Raw genomic sequence first — 25109 nt, 5'->3', positions numbered from 1 at the left:
TAGTTAAGAGTAAAGCACTTGTAAGAATAGCTGGTAAATAGTAAGACCTATATGAGTTTTTGGTAAATAACTTTGCTTCATTTATTTTCCTAGACTCAGTTGTTCTGTCTGGGGCAAAAATTTCTGGCCAAGAAACAAATGATAACAGTAGATTTCGGGAAACAGCAACCTTAAAGCAGAGTGGTAAAACTGCTTTCTTAATGAGTGGAATATAATATTGGTCTAGTTCTAAAACAGATATGATTATTATATTACATGGTACTAATGCTTTTTTTAAGTTTGTAATGTGTATCTATGCATACATATGATATTTAAAGTGCTTTAAAGGTTAAGAGATTTCAAAATTAATTGTATTTCCAACTTAATATATCTAATTATGTAATTAATTTTATAATTAGGATTATTAAAATTACAGGTATAAGAATTTGACCTAATACATAAACAGAATTTAAAAGATCTTGAATACTTTATTTATAAATCTTATTAGAACTTTAAAAATTGTTTCATTATTTATGAAGGATTTTTTTCCCAAGGTAAGGTCTTTAAAGCTTTGGAGGCCAGGCGCAGTGGCTCATGCCTGTAATCCCAGAACTCTGGGAGGCTGAGGTGGGCGAATCACGAGATCAAGAGATTGATACCATCCTGGCTAACCCGGTGAAACCCTATCTCTACTAATAATACAAAAAATTAGCCAGGCGTGGTGGCTGGCACCTGTAGTCCCAGCTACTGGGGAGGCTGAGGCAGGAGAATGGCGTGAATCTGGGAGGTGGAGCTTGCAGTGAGCCGAGATTGCACCACTGCACTCCAGCCTAGGTGACAGAGCGAGACTCCGTCTCAAAAAACAAAAAACAAAACAAAGCAAAACAAAACAAACAAACAAAAACCCTTTGGAAAACTTCAGAAGTGTAAGCATATTTGTATGGTTTAACATTTGGGAAAATGATCTATTAAATTATATATACAATAAATTAAAAGGAAATTTATTTTCAACTTGCATTAACTGACTATTAATTTTTTTAAAGTAAAGATGATTGCTTTTGTTATATCAAATTTAGAATAATAAGATATAAATTAAACTCAAAGATTAAAAAATTAAGCTTTAGAATTACTACTATAATAGTCTTTTTCATTTTAAAAAGATAAATAATTCTAATTAGTTTTTCTCTGTTCACAAAATCCTCTATGGATTCTTAAAACACTGTATGAGATAAAAACAAATAAAATCTATGGTTTCCAAGAAATAATTCCTTTTTAAATTATATGTTCTATATGAGAGAGAGAGTAAAAAGTAAATGTGTCAGAGTGTTAACAATTGGTGACTCGAGGTAAATGGTATACAGCTGTTACTTTTACTTCAATTTTTTTTGTATTTGAAAATTTTCTTTTTTTTAAAATTTATTTATTATGATTATACTTTAAGTTGTAGGGTACATGTGCATAACGTGCAGGTTTGTTACATATGTATACTTGTGCCATGTTGGTGTGCTGCACCCATCAACTCGTCATTTACATCAGGTATAACTCCCAATGCAATCCCTCCCCCCTCCCCCCTCCCCATGATAGGCCACGGTGTGTGATGTTCCCCTTCCCGAGTCCAAGTGATCTCATTGTTCAGTTCCCACCTATGAGTGAGAACATGCGGTGTTTGGTTTTCTGTTCTTGTGATAGTTTGCTAAGAATGATGGTTTCCAGCTGCATCCATGTCCCTACAAAGGACACAAACTCATCCTTTTTGATGGCTGCATAGTATTCCATGGTGTATATGTGCCACATTTTCTTAATCCAATCTGTCACTGATGGACATTTGGGTTGATTCCAAGTCTTTGCTATTGTGAATAGTGCCGCAATAAACATACGTGTTCATGTGTCTTTATAGCAGCATAATTTATAATCCTTTGGGTATATACCCAGTAATGGGATGGCTGGGTCATATGGTACATCTAGTTCTAGATCCTTGAGGAATCGCCATACTGTTTTCCATAATGGTTGAACTAGTTTACAATCCCACCAACAGTGTAAAAGTGTTCCTATTTCTCCACATCCTCTCCAGCACCTGTTGTTTCCTGACTTTTTAATGATCGCCATTCTAACTGGTGTGAGATGGTATCTCATTGTGGTTTTGATTTGCATTTCTCTGATGGCCAGTGATGATGAGCATTTTTTCATGTGTCTGTTGGCTGTATGAATGTCTTCTTTTGAGAAATGTCTGTTCATATCCTTTGCCCACTTTTTGATGGGGTTGTTTGTTTTTTTCTTGTAAATTTGTTTGAGTTCTTTCAAGATAACAGTTTTTTAAAAGAGATATTTATTGAGTTCTTCTAGTATATGCAACATACGCTAAGTGAGAGGTATGATGCAAGGAAAATAACAAAAACGAAATGATGATTTAAATCTGGACTTAACAACATATAATTTGGTAGAGAAAAGTTAGGTCAGAACTCTTACTTAAGCATATCATGTTATTTGGTAATAGAAAGGGAAAAGATTAACATAATTTTTTTATCAAAGTCGATTAATTAGTGCTGTCTTCCCCAGAAATTTTATGTCTGTTTGAAGAAGCAGTATTTTGAAATCAAATGCATTCAGTGGTTAGGTATATGACCTGTTACCTGGAATTCAGTCTGCATTATTTGAACATTGATAAAAGAGAGTCATTAAAAGGACTGTGGAATCATCTATGGCATAAACAACCAAGTTGATCCTTTAAAAAATTGACTATTAACACATGAGTGAGGATTTCTCTGAAATATTTTTGTTTTTAATTATTATAGTTGAATTATGTTTCCCACACCAAATATAAAGGCCATCTTGTGAAATGGTTGTAAATATAACCTATTTTGCTAATGTGGGCTGGGCTGAATCTTTAATGTATAGTGGGAATAAAGATTAGCTTTCTTTAAAATCATGAGTCTTCTATTCTTTAAATTTTTAATATTTGGTTTTATATTTTAAAGTATTTTAGACTTTGATAACTGAAAATATTGTTAGGGGAAAATAATATTTATATTAGTACACATTGATTTTAATGGATTTATCCTAATTTGGAACATTGTTTCAAAATTATCATTTTAATCAATACTATAAAATTAACAAACAAGTAATCCTTGCAGCCACTAGATGGCAGCCCTATGATACTAGATAATACCATATCCAGGGACGATTATCTGCACAAGAGAAAAAATAATATATTCCCAATGTTACCCAGCTTCCCATTTTGCACTCAGGGCAGAGAAAATTGTGAGCAATTCCCATAACACAATATGAACTGCATGACTTAAATTTCAAAGACACTATATAGGTGCTAAAAACTGTATGTTTGGCAAAATACTTTCCTAAGAAAATTAGAAAAGACAACATATTAGTGAAAAATAATATAATAAAGCCTTAGGTAAAATAATACCTAATAGTAATTAAATAAGCAAAAATACTGAGCATTATTATAATTTTTAATACAATTTGTAGTAAATACATAGTCTCTAATTAAATTTATTTTAATTATTTGGTGTCAGAAAATTTGTGAATCAGTACATTGATCTTTTATAGAATGCAAAAATAACATCTGGATACATCATATTTTCATGGATTAAAATAGAAAAAACATTTTATAAAAATACTAAAATATGTTTTAGAGCTTCAATTATAACAGAAGAACTATTTAAGGATTTACTTTTCTATGTCTATGGAGACGGGTGAGTTTAACTTCTTGTCATACTCAACAGTAGTCTCTATATAGAGAAGAAAGAATAGTAGAATTAGGTCTGCAGTGGAAATCTGGCAAGCTAGGTCCTCAGCTCGAAATCTGCTATTTTACCACCACAAACTGTTCAAAATCTTAAGGTCTCAGTTATCTGTAGAATCAAAGAGACCTCCATGTAATTCTCAGAACCTGCCAAGCTTTTATATTCTCTCTGCTCTTTGGCCTAGAATTCCACGCCTCTCTTCCCACCTCACCTTCCTTTTGCCTCGTTATTGTCCACTTTTTCCATGACGCCTTGTCTGGCCAAACTTTGTTAGTGTAGTGGTTCCTAGTGCCACTGTAGCTCCGGTACCTATTTCTATCCTACTGCTCATCCGACTATATTTTTATTGACTCCTTATGTGTTTGAAATGATGCCTCATTAATGTCTGAAATACAAAAAATGCTCAATAAATACTGTTGAATCAATGAATGGCTTAATGAGTTAATAATTAAATATATCAGAAGTTCATTTCAGGATTTAAAAAAGGTTATGAAAGGCTGTGAAATGTCAACCATCAGGGCCAGGTGCGGTGGCTCTCGCCTGTAATCCCAACATTTTGTGCAGCCCAGGCCGGAGGATCGCTTGAGTTCAGATGTTCAAGATCAGCTTGGGCAACATAAAGATACCTCCGTCTCTACCAAGAAAATAATAATAATAATAATAATAATAATAAATAATAAAGTAGCTGGGCATGGGGGCCCGCACCTGTGGTCCCAGCTACTCAGGAGGCTGAGGTGGGAGAATCGCTTGAGCCCGGCAGGTAGAGGCTGCAGTGAACTATGATTATGCTACTGCACTCCAGCCTCGGCAGCAGAGCCAGATCCTTCCTAAAGAAAGAGAAAAATAAACCACTCAGGATAAGATCCTAACTTTTAAAAACTGTTTCAGAGAGAAAATATCAAAAGAAAGAAAATGCTATTGAGAATTTACATGGATAACAAATTTGAATTTTTGTTCCTTAAGGGCCTTATGTTATCTATTAATTTTAATAGATTAAAACAGGAACTCTATTTTTTTCCAAAAATTTGTCCCCAAGAATTTCAGCCCAAGGGACATTATATTGTGATTAAAAGACTGTGTCAACACTAAGTTGCTTATGTGAAAGAAAATAAGACAGTCATTTGATTCTTTGAAATAGATAAAAACAAATTCTTTACAATGATTCTAAAATGTGTAATTAAAATACTTTTCTCTGTAACTCCTTTTTTTACAATGTAAACTCTAGTTGAAGTTGTAATTAAATGCATTGCATTGCCTTAATATTTTATGGAATGTATCAAGAGTTTTGTTCATAGACTATATATTATCTGAGTTTTTATTTATCATGTTGGATTTTAATTGTATAACAAGAAAAATTCACAGTAGTGTTTCATGACCTTCTTATCTTGTTAAGTTTTACTCAAGCAATTGTTCTGTTTATGTTATAAATGTATGTTCTGCAATTCTAAATAATATGAAACACATTTGCCTCGTGGAACAGCATATAGCTAAAGACTGATTTAGCTGCCTCACTTTATAACTGAATTTTATAATTTTGTTAGAAAATTATTCTATTGTGGATGGATTGTTTTGCAGAATCACTACGACCTGCATAGCTATGAAGAGAAACAAAATGCATTTGGGAAGATGAGGACGGATGAAAATGATCCACATATTTCAACATCCCAGTTCGCACTCATATTCTGCTTAGGATGCTGAAAGAAACCAGGATGAATGTGTAATTCTAAATGTGTGATTTTATTAGGCATTTAGCTGTTGTTTGGGCTTTCGGTTTATTTTGGTTTGGGCAGATGATTAGCACTAGCTCTCAATGTTAAGAAGGTGGTTTTGAGGCATGAAGGAACAATAAAAACATCTTATGAATCTGTTTATTTGTGTGTGCCAGCACCCATGGCTATACTCTTGAGTTATCTTTTTGGCAAACCGATGATATTGATACCATGATGGTTAAACCAGATCCTCAAAGGAGAGAATATAAGTGGGGAATTGAAGAGTGGGGCTTTTTTCTTCTTCCTTTACCTCTTTTCGTTGTGAAGGAACCATAAGTAAAGTATTCAAATAGCTCCTTAGAGACTAGCAGTCATGGTCAGAAGCTACAATAAGCATGTGGATAATGGGCATTCTGCCAAGTGTGAGAGCGAGCACAGCAGCCTTGGGTAAGAAATTATAGATATTCTTTAGGGACAGGAAAGTGGTAAGGGAATAACCTGAAGTCTATGTTTCTATATAGTTGAGGTGAATCCAAAACATGAAGGAGAATATTTACTTATTATGTTTGTACAACTTATCATAAAGAGAAATATTCTAACTTCATTTATGATTTTTTCATTTATTTTTCTAACAAATGGCCTTACTTTTTGCCAGTTTATTCCCTGAATGTAAATATAGTTAATTAAAAATAAACAATTATTTATTTAAAATGTTTTAATGTTATTAACAACTTGAAACAATAACTCAAATGGTCTCTGCATGCATTCCAACTCCCACTCATTCAATTGACATTGACTTTTAATTTACAAAATTCATAATGAGGATCTATATTCATAAAAGTATTATTATTATGGATAAAAGTTCAGTCAGGAAGAGGATTTCAGCAGCTGTAAACGTTGTAGTTTCATTTGCTGAAAAAAGTAATAGGAAAAAAGTATAGAAAAAAAATTCATGGACTATAAAATGTCTTACTAGCAATTACTTGTTAAAATAAAATTTAGTGTGTATTTACTTTGAAAAGCATCCCTAAAAATACCCCAACAACAAAGTTAATACTTTCAAAGCAAAGTGTCAAAAGGCACATGACAAATCAGGATTTTTTTTTTTCCTCAAACACTAGCAACATGTGTCTTATCATACCTTAGGCATTTCAGGAATGGTAGGATTAAATTATACCTGGAACTGCTAGTACAACTATGGGTCAGAATAAAATTTAAAAATAAAATGGCAATAAATTAAAAGGAGAAACTATGGGGTACTGTAACGTTACTGAAGATATTATCAATTTAATTAGAATATTGCAATATTATATCAAATATAACTAATAAAAAGAGTCAGCAAGGCCGGGCGCGGTGGTTCAAGCCTGTAATCCCAGCACTTTGGGATACCGAGACGGGCAGATCACGAGGTCAGGAGATCGAGACCATCCTGGCTAACACGGTGAAACCCCGTCTCTACTAAAAAGTACAAAAAACTAGCCGGGCGAGGTGGCGGGCGCCTGTAGTCCCAGCTACTCGGGAGGCTGAGGCAGGAGAATGGTGTAAACCCGGGAGGCGGAGCTTGCAGTGAGCTGAGATCGCACCACTGCACTCCAGCCTGGGCGACAGAGCGAGACTCGGTCTCAAAACAAAAAAAAAAAAAAAAAAAAAAAGTCAGCAAAAATATTTGCTTCTTGGCCAAAATGACATATGACATACAGAACACTGTTTCCTGGATTTTTATTTGGCCAATTACCAAACTTAATAAGTTAGTAGCAAGATAATTACTAAGTATATTTAGATGATTTGAAAGGCATGGATAAGCAATGCAGCAATTCATTATACTGAAAAATTTATTGTTTCAACAAGCTGCTTTTAAAATCAAGTTGTAATGCCTTGTCTTCTTCAGACAGTTACTTAAAACCACTTCAAATACAGTAGGAGTAATCACACCGGAGGAAAACTTGGCTAAACATGCAGAAATATGGCACCTGAGATATGAGCTGATGTGCTACCAAGATAAATTGTGTTAGTACAAAGAGACATTGGAAGAGCAAGCCTATTTAATATATGATTTCATTTTGATTAGTTTCTGACCATATACAACATAGTTCAGTAAGAAGCTTGTTTCTACTCCTTAAATCCTTTGTCACATAGAATTATTGCAAGCTATCAAAATTTCATTTCTAAGTTAGATTATAAATGGAATAAAAATGTGCTTTATAGCTCATCTTTCATCTATCAAATAAGCTTTAATATTTATTCAATTTTTTGTTAACCTCTTCTTCATACGATCTTAAGTCAGCTAAATTTAAGTTAACTGAATTAAAATTGTATCTAAAATTAGGAAATTACATAGAACTTTCTCTAATGTGCAAGCACCATTTTTTTTTTAGGTCAAGTAGCTTTATGAATATACTACCAGTTTCAGTGTTTTATCATTAAATTTGTCTTCATGTGAACAAACATTGAACATTGTGTGACATATAATTAACCATGAAACCAAGAAGTAGCAATAATCTAACGATAGTCATCTTTTTGTTGGAGGCTTGTCTTAACCCATCAGCAGAGAACATGTGTGGTCACAAAATACCACATTAATACATTCTTTCACAGTCAGAGTAGGCTGTACCTAGCTTGCCAAATTCCAACTCAGGTAGCTCCATTTTTCCAGCCCACATTCCTGCTGCTTTTGCAATTGGGTGAATTATTTTCACTTCCTCTCTTTTAAAGAGTTTCTGGCTCACATAGGTTATCAGGTTTCCATCCAGTGGCTGCTGCATTTCCACAGTGAGTGAATGATCTCTCCAAGGTACTTTGGGATGAAAGTGAGTGGATAAATGTGAAGAATTATATTTTTATTTCTTCTCTTTGGAGAGATTATTCTATAACTTTCATGTTTAGCTTGGAGGGCTCTTTTGATTTGATTTCTCTTCTGAATAAGCGAAACAGCCACCCAGATGGCAAGCACTTCAGATTTCAGCATAGTGTAATTTGATTTGGAAGTTCAATGAAACTCACTTGGAAATGTCCCTCCAGTAATATTTCCCCTCTTAGAAATTTCACTTTTAAATTCTTGGCTTCATGCAGAAACAAACTCCAAGCGAGACTGAGTAGTGAGTGGCAAGGTGGTCATAGAAATTATTATTAACTCTTTAAATGAAATGTTAAAAAATAATTTGTCTTCTAATATTCTCAGGATTTCACTATAGCAGCAGTATATGCTGTGTAATTTTTAATTTCCTATTCCCTTTTTGTGATTCTTAGGAACAATATTCCAAAATTAATTTTTCATTTGTTTAGGAACCTCAGTGAGAATTACATTTAGTATTTATAGGAGACTTAGTCTTTGCAAGATACTATGTGGCACAAGAAAGATAAGAAAGTCTCTTTTTTTTCAAACATAGTATAATCTTTATGAAGAAAATTCACTAACAACTTTAGAAAAAGATGGTATGAGTCTATCAGATATATAAATTTTAACATATATTTTGTCAATTGCATTGGAATTTCTTGCATTTATGCACCTGGCATCCCCCAAAAGTGTTATTTCTAAGGTTTTGACTTTTACTAAGTCTAACCTGACTTAGGCAACCCTTTTCCCATATTTAAAGTCTTCCTTTTTTTAATACTCTGTTTATACACACACACACACACACACACACACACCCCGAGAGAGAGAGAGAGAGAAAGAGAGAGAGAGAGAGAGAGAGAGAGAGAGAGAGAGAATTGGCAGAGAAACTCAAAATATTTCAAGTAATATTTTTCTTTAATATTTATTTTTCTCAAATATTGCACATCTTTATTCAAGCCCCTGAAGAACTTAATTACTATATCATTCTCATTTTATAGCCGTGTCAAATTTTGAAGCTGAAGTAAGTCAAACTTTTCCCGTTAATTAGAGTTAACATGAGGTGTTTGCTATATAATACATAGGTTTTAAAAAGCTTTACTTTTCTACACCTGAGAACCAGATGTGGGATAGGGGAGTGTAGGGAGTAGAATGCAAGACCCATCAAAATAAACTGTCTCAAATATGTTCAGGGAACTTAGATTCTCAAGAATACAAAGTAGCATCTATATCAACTCGAAATCAAGTATAATATGGTTTAATCATCAGGAGAGAGTTTTAAGTTTTAATGGTTTATTTAGAATGTGAAGTCTCTACATCTTATTTTGTCCTTTCTCATTTTCTGCAAAGAAGATGACCTAATATTAGCATATAACTGTAAACATTATAAATGTGATAATAGAACCTTGCACATCTGCACCGTATGCGCATCAGAACGTCTCAACACTGAGGGAAGAAAATTATTACTGTTAGCACCTATGTTAGTGTTGGGGACTGCTCTTTTTAATTGCATGCTTAGGAGCTCATTCATCAGTTTTTATTGTCACAGTGCTGAAATAGTTTGCCAAGTTTGCAAGTCTTAACCACAAATAGCAGGAAAATATTACTCAGTTGTGTCTTAAGTGAGATTGTTTGGCATTTTGTCTAATTAAATTGAATCGAATTAAACTCCAGATCCAACATTATCAACTCATGCCATTATTTCAACATGTACATTCAGTGATAGTTTGAGCGAGTCAACTTCTATAGTTTGCATTCTAGATTAACAGAAATTTAGATAAATACATTTAAGTTCTCAAAAGAGATGACTTTCTGCTGAATTCTACTAATAACAGAGAAAGATACTATAAAGAATATTAAAAGTTCTCTAAAGTCACAAAGTAATTGAAACATGAAGAGTTAACATATATATTAAAATAGTTTCGTTTTCTCTGGCAAAATTTTTATAAAGTCTTCATATAATTGCATTTTATAAGCATCAAATGACAGCAAATATGTGGAATATTAAATGACAATTTGTTTTCTCAGAGTGAGATACACATACTTTATAGCATCTGCACTTATTTTAGAGTCAAATTGCTCAGGTTAACATGGCTTGAAATTTAATATCATTGCTTCGAGCACCAGAAAATAGATATGACAAGGCATAGTGTATAAAGAAATGCTGAAAGAATGTAACTGAAGTTGAAAAATACGTTTTAGAATCATTATGACTACCACCTGATGTCTGTGGCAATGATAATTACCAATTAAAGTGGAGATGAAGGAGGAGCTGGGGTCAAAAGGACATCTGCCCCTTCCTCTCTCAGATCTGGGTGATTCCAGGTGAAACAGAGGATCCTTGAAAGAAAACCAGAAAAATCATTATGAACATGTCTCCTCTAATAATCATTTAATTGCTTAGGTAAAACATATTAAACTTTGATTATTTGTAAAACATGTATTCTAAATAGGGCACCAGTAGCATCAATTTATTTAGAGACAAACTGGGTTTTATAAATAAGCACATGGGTTTTACAGGCCCATATGAGTTCTCTCATGCCTCTGAAAAAGTATGCAGGTGATGAAAGAAAATAGCACTTTTTAAATCGTTTTATGAGACTGTATTATTTATTCTGAGATGTGTCAATTAAATATTTGAAAGGAATTGAAACTTGCTGGAAAAAGGTTAATGAAAAGGAGGTTCAGTGTTAAAAATGATAGTGGGCTTTTATTAAGCATATCAAGAATGCTGTTGTTGATTTTTTTAATAACTTAGACTTTTATTTTTGATATAAGGGGTACATGTGCAGGTTTGTTATATGGCCTTATTGTGTGATGCTGAAGTTTGGGGTACAAATTATCCCATTAGCCAGGTAGTGAGCATAGTATCCAATAGGTAGTTTGTCAGCCCTATGTCTCATCCTCTCCCAGGAGTCTCCAGTCTCTATTATTGCCATCTTTATGTCTGTGTGTACCCAATATTTAGCTCTCACTTACAAGTGAGAACATGCAGCATTTGGTTTGCTGTTCCTGCCCTAATTCACTTAGGAAAATGACCTCTACCTACATCGGTTTTTCTGAAATGGACATGATTTCATTATTTTTTATGGCTTTGTAGTATTCCATGGTGTATAAATACCACATTTTCTTTATCCAATTTAGCATTAATGGGCACTTAGGTTGAATTTATGTCTTCACTATTGTAAATAATTCTGCAATGAACATAAGAGTGAGTTAGTAGAGGAGCTCAAAATATTTCAAACACACATTGTCTTTTTGATAGAGTGATTCATTTTCCTTTGGATATTTACCCAGTAATTGGGATTGCAGGTCAAATGGTAATTCTTTTTTATTTGGGAAATCTCTAAACTTCTTTCCACAGTGGCTGAACTAATTTATACTGCTTCTAAGAGTGTATAAGCTTTCTGTTTTCTCCACAGCCTCTCTGGCATCTGTTATTTTTGACTTTTTAATAATAGCCACCCTGACTGGTGTGAGATGATATCTCATTGTGGTTTTGATTTTCATTTCCATGATGATTAGTGATATGGAGCATTTTTTCTATGTTTGTTGGACTCCTGTATATCTTCTTTTGAGAGATACCTGTTTATATCCTTCATCCACTCTTTAATGGGGTTATCGTGATTAAAGCCCTCAACAAACTAGGCATTGAAGGAACATTTGTCAAAATAATGAGTCATATATGACAAACTCACAAACATCATACTGAATGGACAAAAGCTGGAAGCATTCCCCTTAAGAACAAGAAAAAGACAAGGATGCTTACTCTCACCACTCCTATTTAGCATAGCACTGGAAGTCTTGGCAATAGCAATCAAGCATCAAAACAGAAAAAGAAGTCAAACGATCTCTCTTCACTGACTGATTCTATACCTAGAAAATCCTAACGACTCTGCTGAAAGGCTCCTAGAACAGATAGATGATTTCAATAAAGTTTCAAGACACAAAATCAATGTCTAAAAATCAGCAAAATTTCTCTACACAGATAGCATTCAAGCAGAAAGCCAAATTAAGAAAACAATCTAATTTAAAATACCCACACACAATAAAACCAGAATATCTAGAAATACATCTAACTAAGGAGGTGAAAAATCTCTACAAGGTGAAAGATCTCTGTAAGGAGACACTGCTGCAGAAAATCATAGATGATATAAACAAATGGAAAAACATTCCATTCAGATGGATTGGAAGTATCAATATGGTTAATATGGCCATATTGCCCAAAGCAATCTATAGATTCATTGCTATCCCTATCAAACTATCAACATCATTTTTCACAGAATTAGAAGAAAACTATTCTAAAATTCATATGAAACCAAAAAAGAGCCTGAATAGCCAAAGTAATGCTAAGCAAACAACAACAACAACAAAGAAAAGCTGGAGGCATCACATTATGTAACTTCAAACTATAGTACAAGACTACAGTAACTATAACAGCATGGTATTGGTACAAAAGAGACACATAGACCAATGGAATGAAATAGAAAACCAAGAAATAAAGCTGCATATCTACAGCCATCTGATCTCTGATAAAGTTGACAAAAATAAGCAATGAGGAAAGGACTCCCTGTTCAATAAACGGCACTGGGATTGCTGGCTAGCCATATGCAGAAGAATGAAATTGGGCCCCTACCTTTCACCATATACAAAAATTCACTCAATATGGATTAAAGATTTAAATGTAAGACCTCTAACTATAAGAATCCTAGAAGAAAACCTAGGAAATACTCTTCTTGATATTAGCCTTGGCAAAGAGTTTTTGACTTAGTCCTCAAAAGCAATTGCAACAAAAGCAAAAACTGACAAGTGGCACCCAGTTAAAGAGTTTCTGCACAGCGGGAACTATCAACAGAGTGAAGAGATAACCTACAGAATGCGAGAAAATATTTGCCAGCTATCATCCAACAAAAGTTTAATATCCAATGTGTATAAGGAACTTAAAAAGTGTTTTTTTTTTTTAGTAGTTTGGAAAAGAATAACAAAACTTACTCTCAATAAGTTGGAATATTTATTTTCATTTTTATTCTTCATCACATAGTATTTGTATAAACATTCAATGTTTAATAATTAATAGAGTAATTAATGCATAAGTACTGTAAATATTTATCAACAAAGGCCATATGTACACTATTTCAATTTTAATATAAGGCTTCACACAGATAAGACAATGAAAATTAATATTTTCATGAAAAACTACTCTATTGGCTCCTATTTCAAGCATATAACCATAGAACTTGTCCCTTAATGTTTCCAGGTTTCAAAATTCTTATAAAAGGTTGTTTTGTATAATTAATCTCCATTAAGTGTACTATAAGTGGCTTGAGTAAAAAAAGTAGTTTAGAAAAGTGACAATAAAAGTCACTTTTGACAATATTTCAATTTTGACAATATTGAAAAACCTGTAGAAAAAAATAATTTAAAATAGAACATCATGATATTGCTCAATCTGACAACTATGTACAGCCCTGTTCATCTGTGAACCACGAACCTATAAACAATCTTAAAAGTCCTGAGTAACCTCTGAGAGTTGAGGGCACTTCTCTCAAACTTGATCTTAACTTTGCTAGTCACCTGATTTACCCACATTATCTGTTCTGTCTCTGTCTTGCTATTCTTATTTAGCACCCTTTTCTCTTTCTCTGTGATATCCTAAAATTACCTCCTGATCCTGCCATTACGAAACCTTGTCAGTAAATGCCGAGTTCACCCAACCACTATTACCATCCAGTCTTATCCTTGGATTTAAAACATAGCCTAGTGCCGGGCACGGTGGCTCACGTCTGTAATCCCAGCACTTTGGGAGGCCGAGGCAGGCAGATCATCTGAGGTCGGGAGTTCGAGACCAGCTTGACCAAAATGGAGAAACCCTGTCTCTACTAAAAATACAAAATTAGCCAGGCGTGGTGGCGCATGCCTGTAATCCCAGCTACTTGGGAGGCTGAGACAGGAGAATCGCTTGAACCTGGGAGGTGGAAGTTGCGGTGAGCCGAGATTGTGCCATTGCACTCCAGCCTGGGCAACAAGAGTGAAACTCCATCTCAAAAATAAATAAATTTTTTAAAAAATAATAAAACATAGCCTATAGAACAAATGTGGCCTCCTGACCCAGAGGTGTGGCTAAACTTATATTCTAAGCCAAAACAGTTTTACCTACATAGCTACTCTACACCAATTTGAAGAAAGCAGGAATGACAGTAGAGAGAGGTTTTGTGTTTACTTCCTGCAGATGACAGTTTGCAATGACATGAGAATACATTTGTCCAAATGAGAAAAAATTATAGATATGCCCAGTTAACACTTTTGCTGAAGAAGTTACACCAAAATTTGCAAAAGAGACCCACATCATTTCATGGAGGAGGAAATGACCAAGTATAGGAATATAATACTTGTTTGCCCCTTCAGTCATTGCCACTTTATAAAATATAGATAATAGATCAGGAATATACATATTATATTTGTTCTACTATAGTCAAACATCAGCGTCATGGAAAGCTGACAGTGATACTGGGTTGCTTTCAAAAATCAACATTTTTCTATAGCTTATTTCAGCTTTGGATGTTTAATGACTGATGAGGTTATTTTATCTAATGGATATAATTAAACACATTATACACTAAAATTGAAACTGCAAGAACAGTACAAGTACATTGCACATTTATTCAAATAATTTTAATACATTCGTTTAAGCTGTCAAATGGGTGAAGCAAATAGAACATGAAAACTGAAAGAATTTTAAGATCAAGAGAATCCCAGAGTTTGCAGAACTGCAGGCATAGATGAATAAAATGCAGTCACAACTTCATAGAAAAGTTACAGGTTTTCATGACTAGAAATCATAATATAGGTTCTTGAGGCTGTATTTGACTAGTTAGTTTCAGCATGTGACTATGATTTTAAGTATCTTACATACCAGTGTGTTCAACTTTCAAAGGAAATTGATTGAGTTGACAAGAAACTATATGCACCAAGAAATCTGCCATGCTAACATTTTGAAAACAATCAAATGGCACCCAGAATCATCCCGAAATTTTTAGTTATGCAGGAGACACAAATCTGTGCAATATGTAAATCTACTTTAGTCTGTGAAAGGATATATTCTTTCATAAAAATCTCAAGCTTGACACTGAGCATACTTGAGCCTTGAATATTGAATGCACATGCATTCTCAGAGATGTATGTCTCAGGTCAAAACTCAGATGTACCTTGACTAAACCTTCCTTTCTTACTTTTCTCCAGAAGACTTCAAATACCTATCTCACATTTATTTGATTAATGGCTAAAACTAAGTCAACAAGTAATCATTTTAAAATAATAAACAGGTTAAATTAAACTCTTCTGGTTTTCTTTCTGCATCACTATGAAGAATTTACATTTTTAATACCTTAAAGGATAGACATAGCTATCTTTTCCCTTTTTTTTTTTTTTTTTTTTTTTTTGAGATGGAGTCTCACTCTGTCGCCCAGGCTGGAGTTCAGTGGCGCAATCTCAGCTCACTGCAAGCTCTGCTTCCCGGGTTCATGCCATTCTCCTGCCTCAGCCTCCCGAGTAGCTGGGACTACCGGTGCCCGCCACCACGCCTGGCTAATTTTTTGTATTTTTAGTAGAGATGGGGTTTCATCGTGTTAGCCAGGATGGTCTCGATCTCCTGACCACCTGCCTCGGCCTCCCAAAGTGCTGGGATCACAGGCGTGAGCCACTGCACCCGGCATCGATTTTCAAAATAGGGTAGAGTGTATACTGCTCAGGTGATGGGTGCATCAAAATCTCACAGATCACCATTAATAATTTACTCATGCAACCAAATCCACCTGTACCCCAATAACCTGTGGAAAAATAAAATAAAAATACAAAAAATAAGATGCTTGTTTTCTGCAGATTATAATTTATTAGCCTATTTTTTTTTTAAATAATGTAAGCTATTGGAACATCACTGCAGTAGGAAAGTACCATTCTCCTTATATAAAAAGAGAAGAAAGGTCCACATCTTTGGAGGATACAGTCATTGTAGCAGTGCATACCAATAGATGGTTAATAATGCTCCAGGAGTCAAATAACACAAAAAGAGTAGACAATGTCAAATTAGATTGTAGACTGGGGTACTTCTCAAGTTTGAAGAATATTGTAATGTGTATTTTGAAGACTATAATATTTGTAACGAAATAATGAAGAGGTGCTTTGAACACATGAAAGCACTATAATTTCTCTGTCTAATCACTTTGCACAGGTATTCTTCAACCCTGTCCTGAAACTTGATTGTTAGATTAACATTTAAACTACTACAGTGTGATGTCATTACATACCACAGAGAGCTCCATTTGAAAAGGTCATTTAATTGGAGATAATATGAATACTAAAAGTATATTTCTGGCCTACTCAAACCTTTCCATCATGTCTTCTAAAATCCTTCTTTCTTGGTAATTAAATCCCTAACAACACACTCAATTTGCAAGAAGCTTCCAAAATCTCTTTACCTTAATTGAATAATTGTTTCTATAATAGGCATAATAATGGAGCCTCAAAGATGTCATTGTCATAATCCTGAAACCTGTGAATATGTTACCTTACATGGCAAAAGGGACTTTACACATGTGATCAAGTGAAAGACCTTGAGGAGGGAAGACTACCCTGACTTATCCAGGTAGACCCAGTATAATCACATGGGTCCTTAAGAGATAAGATGTGTTGATAAAAGCAGAGAGCCAACCGGGATGATGCAGTGGGAGAAAAACTAGATCCAGAAATGCTTGCTTTGAAGACGGAGTAATGGGGCCATGACCAACAGAGATGCCTACTCAGGAGGTGCTGTCAACCTCTACCACATGTGGGAGGATGGCTGGATCCAGTATCCAGTGACAATGTAGCTGATCTACATGACAAGTATGGTGAATCTATCCCCTGAAGGAGGGTGGATGTGACTGCTTGCATTTTAGGAGTACCTGTCATTGGTAATATGGATCAGTGCTCCATCCAGATATAGTGGAGGGGTCTTCAACTGTAACAATACTTTTTTTTTTTTTTTTTTTCCTGAGACGGAGTCTCGCTCTGTCGCCCAGGCTGGAGTGCAGTGGCCAGATCTCAGCTCACTGCAAGCTCCGCCTCCCGAGTTCACGCCATTCTCCCGCCTCAGCCTCCGGAGTAGCTGGGACTACAGGCGCCCGCCACCGCGCCCGGCTAGTTTTTTGTTTTTTTTTTTAGTAGAAACGGAGTTTCATTGTGTTAGCCAGGATAGTCTCGATCTCCTGACCTCGTGATCCGCCCGTCTCGGCCTCCCAAAGTGCTAGGATTACAGGCTTGAGCCACCGCGCCCGGCCTGTATCAATACTTTTTTAAAGCTCTGGAACTTTGACCTCTATGGGTTACCAGTTATTAATGAGCTGCTGCAGAGGTGCCTCTTTCTTTTACTTTCTTGAATGTTAAACATTATACTATTCAATATTTGAAAAAAAAAATAATGTTTTCTGTATGCCAGAAACTAAGCCTGGAACTAGAAACACAGCAATAAACAAAGCCCCAAACCATTGTTCTATTTTCTTCATAAAATAACCCAAAACATACTTTTCTGTCCTATTTTTACTGTGTCTTTCTTCAATATTTGACACTGTTACCTGCTTTCTGGCACTGATTTATTTTGCTTCTTTACCACTTATCACCTTGATTTTAACACCAGCCTCCTGAACAGTCTCTGAGTCCCAGCCATCAATTCTGTACTCTGCCACAAAGAGTTGTTTCTGAATTGTGAATTTTTTCTCATCATTCCTCAGGTTAAAAGTCATTCATTGACATAGCCTCCAGAATAAAGTATTACATCCCTATAATTTTATATAAGGGATTTCATATGTACTTAGGTAATTATGCACATTTTTATCTCTTAAATGCTGCTTTTATAGTCTGCGTATCAGTCATTCTGAACTTCTCGTGCTTAGATGTCATTCTGAATATCTCTTGCTGGGACCTAAACAAGTCAGATCTAAATAAAATAAAGAGTTTCTGCACAGCAAGAACAACTATCAACAGAGTATGGACAACCTGCAGAATGGGAGAAAATGTTCACAATCTATGCATCCAACAAAGGTTTAATATCCAGAATCTATAAGGAACTTACTTCAAAAGCAAAAAACAACCCCATTAAAAAGTGGGCAAAAGACATGAACAAATGCTTCTCAAAAGAAGACATACAAGTAGCCAACAACCATATGAAAAAATGCTCCACATCACTAATCATCAGAGAAATGCAAATCAAAACCACAATGAGATACCATCTCACACCGTCAGAATGGCTATTATTAAAAAGTCAATAAATAATAGGTGCTGGTGAGGTTGCAGAGAAAAGGGAACACATACGCTGCCAGTAGTAATTTGTTTAAATTAGTTCAGCCACTGTAGAAATCAGTTTAAAGATTTCTCAAAAAACTTAAAACAGAATTACCATTCAACCCAGCAATCCCGTTACTGGGTATATGCCTAAAGGAAAATAAATCATTCTACCAATAAGACACATGCATTTGTATGTTCATTGCAGCTTTATTCACCATAGGAAAGATATGGAATCAACATAGGTGCCCATCAACAGTGAATTGGATACAGAAAATGTGATACATATACATCATGGAATACCATGCAGTCATAAAAAGAATAGAATAATTCCTTAGCAGCAACATGAATGCAGCTAGAGGCCATTGTCCTAAGCAAATTAATGTAAGAACAGAAAACCAAATGTCACGTGTTCTCACTTATAGAACATACTCAACAATAGACATTGAGAATCACTAGGGGGAGTGAGGAAGTCAAGGGTTGAAAACCTAACCCTTGGGGACTATTCTCAGTACCTGAGTGACGAGATTAATCAGACCCAAAACCCCAGTACATATACACATGTAACAAACCTGCACATGTACTCCGTACTCAAAAACAAAAGCTGAAATTATTAAAAACGTACAAACACATTGTTGCAGATAGGTATGTTTACTTTAGAGCACATGTAAAAATTATTATGCTATGTTGTACATGCTTCTTTGGGACTGCCTCAATAGTAAAATCATGCTTCTATTTTTTTCTATAGTTTGATTGCCATTGGCTTTAGTAAAACTGATTAGATTGGTAGAACAACTAAGGGAAGAATAGACACATTCTTAATTTCTTCAGATGCCCAATAAAGATAATACATTATTGTATTAATCTATACTCCTATAATTTATGATGGACTCTTGCTAGGATTAATAAAGTTTCTGTTTAACATAACACAGTGTGACATGACACTTATTAAAAAATGAAATCAAAGATTGAAATATAAAAATGATTTATTATTTTATCCCCAAAGACCTTGTTAGTGACAGCATGTAATTTGAAGGTAATGTGGAGATGAAATAAGGAGGCACAATAATTTGCTACTTAAGGATTCCCTTTTCCCACCTGACTTTTCTTTTTTCTTTCTTTCTTTCTTTTCTTTCTTTCTTTCTTTCTTTCTTTCTTTCTTTCTTTCTTTCTTTCTTTCTTTCTTTCTTTCTTTCTTTCTTTCTTTCTTTCCTTTCTTTCCTTTCTTTCTTTCTCTTTCTTTCTTTTTCTTTCTTTCTTTCTTTCTTTCTTTCTTTCTTTCTTTCTTTCTTTCTTTCTTTCTTTCTTTCTTTTTCTTTCTCTCTCTTTCTTTCTTTCTTTCTCTTTCTTTCTTTCTTTCTTTTTCTTTCTCTTTCTTTCTCTCTTTCTCTCTCTTTCTCTTTCTTTCTTTCTTTCTTTTTCTTTCTTTCTTTTTCTCTCTCTATTTCTTTTCTTTCTTTTTCTTCAATACTGAATAGAGAGCAAAACCTGAGTTTTTCGTTTTCATCAAATTACTGACTTGACGGTAGTTTTAATAATTTCATTGATGTTTTGTTCCATGGTTTTAGAGCCGAGGCTTTCTTTCCCTTGTGAAGCTACACATGACAGATAAATTGATCCAATTTATCTTAATTCCTCAGGTCTCAATACAATATTTTTGCAATTTTATGCAACTGAGATGTGGAAATTTTTTTAAAGCAGAAAAAAAGAAGAAAACTTACCATAGACTGGATAGTACTAACATTATGATGGAAAGCAGGCAGTTTTCAAACCTTTATTGATTTGCTTTGCATAGATCAAGCTAATTTCAATATTAGCTATATATTCCAGAAGGATGCTTCTCGCGTTATTTTGAGAGTTCATTGTGGTCTTAAACACAGTGTTTCATGTATTGCACAACCCAATAAAATACTAAAAAGACAGTGATAAAATTCTCTTCCATAAAGTGGAATTCAGTAACCAAACCAACTGGAAAACTTGAGCCATGATGACATTGTCAGTGACCCCAAAGCAATCGCCTTTATGGTTCAAGCAATGTGTAATGTTGGTGTTTAACCCTATTGAAAATGTTGGTCACGACTTACACTGGCTTTCTATTATCTCTGTTTTAACAGCTGGAATTTCTGCCTGAGTAGTGTGTTTTAAATTTACAAGGCATTCCCAGTATTAACATGTGGGCTGCATTTTCTTTTTCAATGTGATATGGAGAAATTTTTCAATGGCTCCTCTTGTGCTTGAAAGTAACCGCTAATGTGGGCAGATACATGTGTTTGTCAGAAAAAAATGTCTCTAAAATATAAATGGTAGATATCTCCAGGGGAGTTTTCCTCTTTGGGCCTTGAGGGATGCCCTCAGAACCCAGAATGTCTGCTGTAAGCTCTTTTCAATAGGTGTGAGTCATTGCTCAGCAGGTGCCACATGTGATGTCAACTCAATAAAATGAGAGTTTTCCATTTGTAAATCAGCTTCATGAACTAATACTCTTTTGCTTGTCCTCAGTGCCACTGGGATATTCTGAAACATGTTGAAAGACAACTAGAATATTGTAAGTACTACAGGACAAAACAAATAATCATTTATTTTATTTGGTATTTCTGGTGATTAGAGAAAAATAGTAAAATACACAGTGTTCATTACATATATTTCTGTCAACAATGGAAAATAGGTGAAAGAGCAGTATTGTTACACCATGTCTCAAATAAACATAATATGCAGTTTAATTCTTTAAATAATAGCTACATGATAATGTGTATTACAAATTAATTTTCAATGTGATTCACTTTACCATTTCTTTTTTTGTTTCTCCTGCCAAGCAATAAAAACATTCATTAAAGGATATTTGAAACCTTCCCAAAGACTAAATAAACAAGTAGAAAAAATGCAAAACAAGAGTTAAATAGCAAGTAAATATTTTGACTTTAAGGCTAATAGTTTTGCATTTTAATTGCTTTTTAACATTTTTTCTCTAAAAAAAGGTAATATATTTGTATAATACTTTAAAATTTATGAAATACGTTTGCATGTATTTGTCTAGTTTCATCCTCATAGTGAACCTGTTAAGTAAACAGGGTCAGTAATATTTCCCACAAATATTATTTTCTTTTTAGAGGTGAGGATTCAGAGGCAGGGTGAGGCTTGGCAAGGCTCAGTGTATTCTAACTAACAATTCCATATTTATTTACTGTTTTACTCACTTTACTTGTCACTGTAATTGGAGAGGGGTATATGTGTTTATGTTGTTAGGTGTGGTTGAGTGTTATTTATAAGGTACTTAATGCATAATCAAGGCCCAAAAATATGTATTAAGTTTTTTTTTTTGAATCAATTTTATAATTAATTAAATTGCAGTTTCAAATGTTTGCAAGTCCTTTAATATCATTGGAATAGCTGGCAGATGTTATTAACATTTTTTAACAATTCAGCACATAAATATAATACACTTAAGTAAAATCAATTGTCTTAGTCCTAGAACTTTTAATAAATATTTGCTTAAAGCCATATTTGAAGGCAAAATTCTGTTTTCCCTTCCTTTGTGTATCCTCTAATCATTATGTCAGGATTCCATTCTCTTCCTCACCCGAAGTGACCTAACTTTATGCCAGTATTACAACTCCCACACTCACCCTCTCAAACTCTTAAATTTCACACTGACAGCTCTGCCTACTGGCTATGTATGCCAGGGTGTCCTAGAGTATTTGAAGCAAATATCCTTCAAACCTTATGATGTTTTTCTGAAGCCTGCTTTCACTGGAGAAACATCATCCTTTGCTGCCTATGTCATCCTCACCAACTTTTCAAATATAATCATGCCCGTCTCCTTTTCAAAAACCCTGCAGTGCTTCTGTTTTTGAATGAAGTCTAACCTCAAGAATCGGCAGTTCAGGCCCTTCACAGTTTGCCCTCAGGCTTTGTCCCTTCCCCCACCCTCATCCAATCGATACTCCTGCACAGTGACTTTCTTTAAAGTTGCATGCATGATAATATCTATAGCTGTTTGATTATTGGGGAAAGTTTTTTGTTTATTCGTTTGTTTTCCTACAACACTAACTCCTACTTATCCAAAATAAAATGCTGTTTAAAAATGACTTTGCTGGAAAAAAAAAGAAAAAAAAAAAGAAAAAAATGACTTCACTGATATTCTCTAAGAAATCTCCAATCAAAATTTCTCCCATGGATGATGCTGTATATCTCTTGTAGCATTACTTACATTGCATTGTGATTATGTACTCATGGATAACTTAATAAACATTTAAGAAGCTTACTATGTTTCAAGCTTACTATGTTTCAGGTATTCAATCAATATTGAATATAGAAAGTTTGATGCATGCTAGTCTTTTTTAAACCCCATGAAAATTGAGAAAATAGACTCTTTAATTGTCAATTTAACATAGAAAAGCCAAAATGGGCTGGGTACGGTGGCTCATACCTGTAATCCCATCACTTTGGGAAGCCGAGGCGGGTGGATCACTTGAGGCCAGGAGTTCAGGACTAGACTGGCCAACATGATGAAAACCTGTCTCTACTTAAGATACAAAAATTAGCTGGGCAGAGTGGTGCATGCCTGTAATGCCAGCTACTCAGGAGGCTGAAGCACGAGAATGACTTGAACCCAGGAGACGGAGGTTACAGTGAGCCGATATCCCACCACTGCACTCCAGCCTGGGTGACGTTTTAAAAAAAAAAGAAAAAAGAAAAGCCCAAATGAATACCATGGAATACTATGCAGCCATAAAAAGAATGAGTTCACGTCCTTTGCAGGGACATGGATGAAGCTGGAAACCATCACCCTTAGCAAACTAACACAGGAACAGAAAACCAAACACCACATGTTCTCACTCATAAGTGGGAGTTGAACAATGAGAACACAAGGACACAGGGAGGTGAACATGACACACCGGGGCCTGTTGAGGGGTCGGGGTAAAGGGGAGGGAGAGCATTAGGACAAATACCTAATGGATGTGGAGCTTAAAACCTAGGTGACGGGTTATTAGGTGAAGCAAACCACCATGGCACATGTATACCCATGTAACAAACTTGCACGTCTGCACATGTATCCCAGAACTTAAAGTAAAATAAAAATTTAAAAAAAGTGAAAAAATTGATGTAAAATCTTTGAAAATTAAAATGTTATATAAAACCAAAAGTTACTATGGCCAAGGAAAAAATTTCAAAGACAAGTGGTCAAAGTTCATTGCACAAAATAACAGAGTGGAACAAAATTGAACAGGAAGTGGCCACATAGTCATTGCATGAAAACATTGATTATTAATAGTTGCCTATTGGAACTCTGAAATAAATTTTCACTGCGTTGCTAAAAAAAAAGAAAGAAAGAAAGAAAAGAAAGAAAGAAAAAGAAAAGAAAAGAAAAAGAAAAGCCCAAAATGAACAGATTTCTGCTATTAATATATAATGCAGCAGGATATTTTTTTCTTCAATATATTAACTATATTTTAATAGCTAATAACATTTTAATGGTTGATTTATATTTGATAAATAAATAATTTCAATGGCAGAAATAAAATAAAGTTTTGAGAAGGAATGTCTCTCTGCATCTGAAATGTAAAAATTAATTAATGTAGGTTTAAATTTCCTTGGAAAGTTAAATTTTTATTAGAAAAAATGAACAAATTTAAAAATATATCTTAATTTGAGCTGGAAACGCTAACAGGTGAGTTAAAAAATTAATACAATATGATTAAGGCTTATCATATTTGTTCTAGAAAGGTGGCACAATCTCAGCTCACTACAACCTCCCCCTCCCGGGTTCAAGCCATTCTCCTGTCTCAGCCTCTTGAGTCACTAGGATTACAGGCACATGCCACCATGCCCAGCTACTTTTTGTACTTTTAGGAGAGACTGGATTTTGCCATGTTGGCCAGGCTGGTCTCAAACTCCTGACCTCAAGTGATCCACCCACCTCAGCATCCCCAAATGCTGGGGTTATAAGCATGAGTCACTGTACCCAGCCCAAGCAAGTGGTATTAATGGGTAATTTCCAAATGACATTTTTGGCAATTGGTGTTAATAACTATCTATACTAAAGAGCATATAGGTGGCAAATTTGCAGGAAAATGTTCTAGCTCAGTAACGTATAATAAATTAATGTGGCTGATTGTATTGTCCAGTATTGGCTATAACAACAAGGTCTTTCATCCAATGTGCTCTTCTGTGCAGGTGCCGCCTGTTCACTCCCCAATTAATTGGTGACTTTTTTTTTTTTTTTTGGAATGCTCCCTCTTGGAATCCAGCTACCACGTAAGAAGCTCAAAGCACTTGGAGGGGCCACATGTAGGTTTTCTAATTCAAAGTTCCCGTGCAGCGCAGCCTTTGAATCATCATAGCACAATTTCCAGACATATAAGTGAAGATGTCTCCAGTCGATTCCAGTCTGCAGCCATTTGAATATTCTCAGCTGAAGCCCTAAAAATTGTGGATGAGAGACAAGCCACCTTCACCAGGCCCTGAATAAATTCCTGAATCACAGAATCCATTACTATTAAAAAATAGTTTTACACA

At 34.7% G+C, this 25109-nt stretch overlaps 1 protein-coding gene and 1 long non-coding RNA gene across 4 annotated transcripts in view; one reads left to right on the top strand and one right to left on the bottom strand.

The window, feature by feature from the left end:
- Positions 1 to 25109, bottom strand: part of SEMA3E (semaphorin 3E) — a 296986-nt gene that overhangs the window by 44908 nt on the left and 226969 nt on the right. For all 3 annotated transcript variants that reach the window (XM_045388676.3, XM_065542400.2, XM_074036601.1), the window contains one exon: positions 10526 to 10619. In XM_045388676.3, coding sequence (XP_045244611.2) covers positions 10526 to 10619 — 94 coding nt within the window. The remainder of the gene's footprint in view (positions 1 to 10525; positions 10620 to 25109) is intronic.
- Positions 19988 to 25108, top strand: LOC135969910 (uncharacterized). The gene is made up of 2 exons (XR_010585265.1): positions 19988 to 21138; positions 24842 to 25108. It is a non-coding gene; the product is annotated as an uncharacterized lncRNA (long non-coding RNA).

This window comes from Macaca fascicularis, chromosome 3 (genome assembly GCF_037993035.2).
Source record: "Macaca fascicularis isolate 582-1 chromosome 3, T2T-MFA8v1.1".
NCBI lineage: Eukaryota > Metazoa > Chordata > Mammalia > Primates > Cercopithecidae > Macaca > Macaca fascicularis.
The sequence above is the reverse complement of the archived record's forward strand: the minus strand, read 5'-3'. Positions and strand labels throughout refer to the sequence as shown.